Source organism: Melanotaenia boesemani, chromosome 1 (assembly GCF_017639745.1).
Source record: "Melanotaenia boesemani isolate fMelBoe1 chromosome 1, fMelBoe1.pri, whole genome shotgun sequence".
NCBI lineage: Eukaryota > Metazoa > Chordata > Actinopteri > Atheriniformes > Melanotaeniidae > Melanotaenia > Melanotaenia boesemani.
The window spans coordinates 7,542,109-7,548,359 of record NC_055682.1 but is presented as its reverse complement, the minus strand read 5'-3'; the positions used below and the strand labels follow the sequence as shown (position 1 = coordinate 7,548,359).

The 6,251-nt window shown below is 38.4% G+C and overlaps 1 protein-coding gene across 1 annotated transcript in view; it reads right to left on the bottom strand.

Moving 5' to 3' along the window:
* Positions 1 to 5,286: 5,286 nt before the first annotated feature.
* Positions 5,287 to 6,251, bottom strand: part of prmt3 (protein arginine methyltransferase 3) — an 86,591-nt gene continuing 85,626 nt past the window's right edge. The window contains exon 16 of the mRNA XM_041987391.1: positions 5,287 to 5,614. Within this exon, the coding sequence (XP_041843325.1) occupies positions 5,505 to 5,614 (110 nt within the window). The 3' untranslated portion in view covers positions 5,287 to 5,504. The remainder of the gene's footprint in view (positions 5,615 to 6,251) is intronic.

Genomic DNA, 6,251 nt, shown 5'->3' with positions numbered 1-6,251 from the left:
AGTATAGAAGAAAGTTGTTATCAAATACAGAAACGTGAGAAAAGTTTTTCATGTGAAGCAGCAGCTGCATTTCAGCACCACGGACAGCGCAACTTCCTCAGCGTCCAAACCTACTTCCGAAAAAAGTGTCAAATTAACATGAAGTTAGACCAAAAACATTTGTAACATTAATGGTGCTGCAGGTTCTGTGTAGTAAAAGTATTTTCATGCACTTACCATATTTTTGCAGAGGTCTTGGTGAGGGGGGAGGAACGCTGAAAACAGCTGTAAAATGCGACGAGAGGACTGGAAGCGTTCTGATTGAAGCCGCGCAGAGCAGCAAGTGCAATGCTTTTCTATAGCTCCGTGGGAAAGACTGGAGTTTGCGTCAGTGCAGAGCAAGGTGCCCTTTGCCTGACATTTTCTTGATAACAGGAGTTTGATAAATCATTGGCCTTGGATTCGGATTTTAAAGGGACTACCCGGAGCTGAGACGACGGGGGCGCGTTTTGTGTGCGTGAATTGTATGTCTTCTGATTACGCACGTTGCATGCGTGAGCGCTAGACGGACATGTCCAAACCTGATTAATACATCTACTCATCTTTAGAGATGCACAAGAAGCTGTCTCTCTCTCTCTCATACACACACACACACACACACACACACACACACACACACACACACACACACACACACACACACACACAATACAGCAAATGGGAATTTATAATGTTTCAACTGTGCTGACTTTGGACTCCCTGTTACAGTTACAGTCCTTATTTTATGGATAAACTTGGTCCCTTTATGTCATCCACAGCTGGGCCTTTAAAATGCAGAAACTTTATTGGTTGTGTTTATGCTGTTTAGTATCTTAGAGATTATTATATTCTATTCAGGCTATGTTTACATTAATCAATCAAACTTATAAACATACATTTTATTTGGGGCAGTTTTAGGGTTAAGTAAAGGATGAGCTAAAATGGTCTGAACTATAAATAGTTTTTTTCTGCTTGGCAGGTTTTACGCACAGAACGCTGGAGGTTATACACGTTCCTCTACGCGTCACCAATAGCAGCATCGATGAAGTAAAAGAAAAAAAGTGGGCGAGGCCTTTATAAAGCTACTCATTTGTTAAAGTCTTACGCAAGAAGGAGCTTTTCTTATTAAATCACATGTGTCAGGAGGAGCCAGAGCCAACCACTGGAGCATGCACTGTAAGCAGTAATAGCGGAGGGGTGGAATATGTGCTGTAGATTCTAAAACACTGCATTGCGCATAGCATTGTCCCAGTATTCCTTTATCCAGATTATGCGTTATGCATAGTCATACTAATCCAACAAACAAGACAAAGAAGCTAGATTATTTTGATACAAACAACTTAAAATTTTCTCTTAAATGTATTTTAACATTTCGCAAAAAAAAAAAAAATAAATAGTTTTGCATTAAAAAGCTCCTGCAAGCATTGTGGACTGAATATAAAATTTCTCATGGGTATATCGTTGTCAGGCAGTCATATTGTTTAGTTGGTTATAAATTATGACAAAAACAATGACAATAAGAACTATAATAATTCTAACATACGGACTGAAAGTCTAAGATTCTGTTATTATTATTCAGTCTCAGTGGTTGAGATTTCCACGTTTCGGCTCGTGTCCAAGGCCCAAAAACTGCGAGATGTTTAAGGTATTCATTGCCAAAGGGGAAGCGTTGGGCAGCGTGATGCAAACGTAAGGATTTACGCAAGGAGATCACTCATTCACTCATTCATTCATTCATTCATTCATTCATTCATTCATTCATTCATTCATTTTAAATCTAAAAATCCAAACTTTTTTTTATATAAAAAGAAAGATTAAAGAACTATAAGTCTAAACTTAAATGTGTAGCTAACTCTATTTCTATGCAACTGGGAATGGAAAAAGAGTGGTGGGCAATATTTGGACTCATTGGGTGGCTGTCCTTGGTGTAGCTTCCTCATCAGGCTCTTCGATTAATTTCCGTTTTTTACAGTTTGTAAAGAAAAACCTTTGCCTGCAGCGTTTGCGGTGCCTTAAATTGAATAATTCTACGACTTTTTGAGCATATGTGACATGGTATGTTTTGCAAAAAGCAGGGGTGTAAAGAATTCCTAGCACAGAGAAGCATCGTAGCTTAATTTTACCATTTTGGAGCCTTCACTATCAAGCTGTTGTTTTGCGCTGTTAGGTAGTTTTCATTTTGTTATGCGACTGCGTTGATTAGCACAATTCTGCGTCACTTCTCCGAACCCACAGGTGCTTACTGTAGCAATAAAAAAATATGTGCATAAATTTTAAAATGATTTTAGAGAATAGCCTATTATAATACTATTTAACGCACCCCTTCAACCCTCCGAACAAAAACCTTTCAGAATAGTTTTAATAAATAAACTAAAATTCTTATCCAGCATAGCGTTTCAAATTTTTAAGCTGCCCTGATCTAATGAAAGCCAAGGAGGTCTCAGGTAGCCGCGATCAGTGTGGTAACACGCTGGTCCCACTCCCACTCTGGGCCCCTACACTTACTATGCTCGCTGCGCTTCTTCCGCTTGTAAATCTCCCTCCGTCCCAGATAAGAAACAGCAGTGGTGTACGAGTCGCCGCCTTGAGTTTAATTACATTGTCAACAGAGAATAATTGTAATTGATTTCCGCTCCTCTTCCAGAGACCGCTGAACACATGGACTGGCACACACCCTTACACACAACCAGCTTGTGATTCCTTCAAAACAGCATCAGACTTTTGCTGAATTTTATACACAAGCATCACTTTTTGTTCTTACTTTAACTAAATCCAGATTCGGATCAAGTGGGCAAGCTGCTTGCCTCGTGGAGGAGGGGGTTCCAAGTGTTTCCACGCGCTTGTTAATGACTCAAGCTAGTGTAATTAATTGATCACTCCCCCCCTGTCGCCTGAGAGATAAGAAGCTGTATCCATTTCAAGCGTCTGGAAGACACTGATTCAGCGGAGGTTATCCGGAGGCGCGAGGCTTCGTCGTCATCATCATCCTCATCACCTTTGTCAGTCTTTACTGACAAAACATTCACAGTCCAACTTCAGCTAGAATTTCTGCAACTGCATCAGAAAGCAGCAATTAAATGCGTTGTAGCAAGAGAAAAGATTAAAAGTGAACGTTTCTTTAAAGTATAGAACTATTAATATATAAATTAGAGCTTGATATGTCTTTCCCTGCTAGATTTAGCTGATTATGCGGCTCTCAAAAGGCATGAAAAAAAAACAAAACTTGGTTTAGATTAGGAGCAAATCACACGATAAATACAAATCGAGTTCAGTAAATTCTCTAGAAAACTGAGCTACATCTCACTCATTCTGGTGCTGCTGCACAACATTAGGTAAGAAATTACACAAATTAACGGACTGTGGTGAAAGAATCGATATATGTAAAATAGCATTACAGTCCAGTGGACTTTCATACACACAACAGAGCCTGTTGTTGAGAGTTACATACTGACACCGGGCTGTGTTAACTGTAATGGTGTTGAGGACAGAAGCAGTACATCAGGAGATGTGACTGCTCAAATCAATATTAAGAATAGGAGCCAGATCCACAGCTTGCTCCTCCCCTCACAAATGAATACACTCCGAGTTCAGGATTCATCATCTCAGGCAGACAAGAAAGAAAAAAATCTTTAATTGTAAGCAGAGCTGCTCAATGAAGTATGTAAAGGGGCTTCAGTCAGCCTTTTTAAAGCTAAAATTCATTTTTGCATTGTCCTAGCAAACTGGAAGGAGATGGATGATGTTGCTGGAAAATCCTCTGCAGCTTAAAGCAGAACAGCCTGAAACACCTAACAGAAGCACAAAACCTCTTTCACAAAGTACAGCCATTTTTTTTCTTAACTTGGCAGACAGGTGGTGCATGATAAGAACCATGCCTGTGAGTTTGATTATTTAAAGGTGTGCAGCCTTAAAATCGAATCTGGTCCAATTTGCATTTAAAAGGAAACATTTTAAATCATTTGACTACAGGTATTTAAGAATTTACTTTATTTTTCAGATTTAAGTTAGATTAATAAAATATAGGAATTTGATCCAAGCTGCCCCTCAAACACATGGAAATTTAAAGCAGGTTTACACAACTTTTAAAAATCAGTAAAATATTACAGAATGAAATCTCTTGCAAAGATTCAGACCCTTTGCTGCAGAACTTCCAGCCGTGGTCATTGGCATTCTGTCTGCTAGTGAGAAGGCATTCATAACTGTTGAAAATTAGACTAAGACACCAGAATGAAAAACAGATCTGATGTGTAAAAGACTCTATTATTTCTATAACTAAGGTCTCATAATTCATAGAACAAACAAGTCCAGGGAACTCTGGAACCGTTGAAATAATTTTGGGTCGACTTGCTTCAAGGAGCAAAATAGCTTAACAACTTTGGGATCACTGGGACCCCTCATAGTTGGTAAAATTGGCCAAGCGAAGGATAAGAAGGCACAGTTATGACTCTCTATCAATCCTTTATCAAAGTGTTGTTTAAAAAGGAAAAACAAGACTGAGTGAGAACAATTCACATTTCCAATGAGACATAACTGAACTCTTTGGACAGAACTCCAAGCCACAGTTTGTTTGTTTATTATGTTTTACTATATTGTTTACTTATTTCTCTTCTATTTTTGCAAACACTTTTAACCATGTACTATTATTGCATGCTGCTAGTACTTCTTGATTATCCTAGCGTGTCAAACGGTTCCTCTCATTTCATTGCATTGTTGACCTTGTTGACAAAAAACAATCTTGAATGTTGAATCTTGAATTTACCACCAGTATGGGGAAACATTGAGATGACAATGACATCATGACATCACATCACAATATGATGAGGGTGATTTTCTGCAGGAGGGTCTATCAGAGTGGTCAGAGTTAAATGCTGAAGGATGCTGACAGATAAAGAGGAAATAGTTGAAGAAACATTTAAACTGGGTCAAGAAATCAAAAGCCAAACTGATCAAGAGGTTTTGGAGATGGGGAACAACCCAACAGCTTTTACCATTGGACTTAAGGAATTTGACAAGGACCATTTTGCTTTGATGGCTATCATTGAAACTTTGGCTGCATCTTTTAGGTATGGGTAGCAGAAGACTTGATAAGTCTTGAAAGCTAACCAGTGGAATGTTGGGTCTCCTTGCTAGATTGCATTCTGCATATCCTTGTGTCTTTTTCCTCTAAAATCAAGACAAATTTTCATTTGGATCAAATACTTTGAAGTGCAGCTGAAACTGTTACTTCAATCACATGTACTATATACAACAAAATGAAGACTATACACAGACTCAGATCACTGGTTTTAATACATCATCATCTAAACACATCAACAAAAAGAAGATGTCATATGATAGTTTAAAAAAATAGACACAAACCAGCATTTCTAATATTAAAATCAAGTATTTAATTGTGTTTTGTTTTAAATGTGCGCATAGATGAAAAAAAGAAGAAGAAAAAAAAAAAGGTAACTAAATTGGTTGGCTGCATCATGTGATGGCTAACGTTACTGCAGGCTGTAAGTCTGTTTCCTGTCTCGGAGGTCGATGGTGACCAACAGCGAACGAGGATCCTTCTTGTTTTTACGCACGCTGATCTTTCCCTGCAGCTCCTCCCCTGAGGAAACAAGCAGAGAAATATCAGCACATTGTTTAATGCTAAACACAAACTATCACATTAACTGCTCTGTGTTTCAAGGCATGCACATTAAATCTGAGTTTAAATGGTTTTTAAATTTTATCACATAGTTGTCTTCAAGAAAACAGCAAGTCATGGCTAAAGCAGTCATGAAATACTGTAGTCTTAACTTTTGTTCTTAAGATCTTTTTCATTTTTGTGCCACGGTGCAGGTAGGGGACTGTTAAGGAATGACACGCTGGCTTTCTCTCCTTCCCCAACCATTTCAAAACTTATGTCAGTGCTGTAAAATGGCATGCAAAAAGCTTCTGAAGCACAGAAATGACAGAAAATGTGCACAGCAATTTATACACAATGCCATGAGATTCCATAGATCAGGGGTGTTAAACTTTGGTCCTCGAGGGCTACTGTCCTGCAGGTTTTTAGATGTTTTTTTGTTTTTTTTTGCTTCAACACACCTGATTCAAATTAAATAGATCCAACAGACGGTTGTCCAGTTCTGCACAATGACTAGTTCATTTGAGTTAGCAGTGACCTGACCAGACCTTGACATTCCTGACTTAGACCATTGAATCTTCATCTTAATTCCAAGTTGCACAAAAAAGTTAAAACAAAC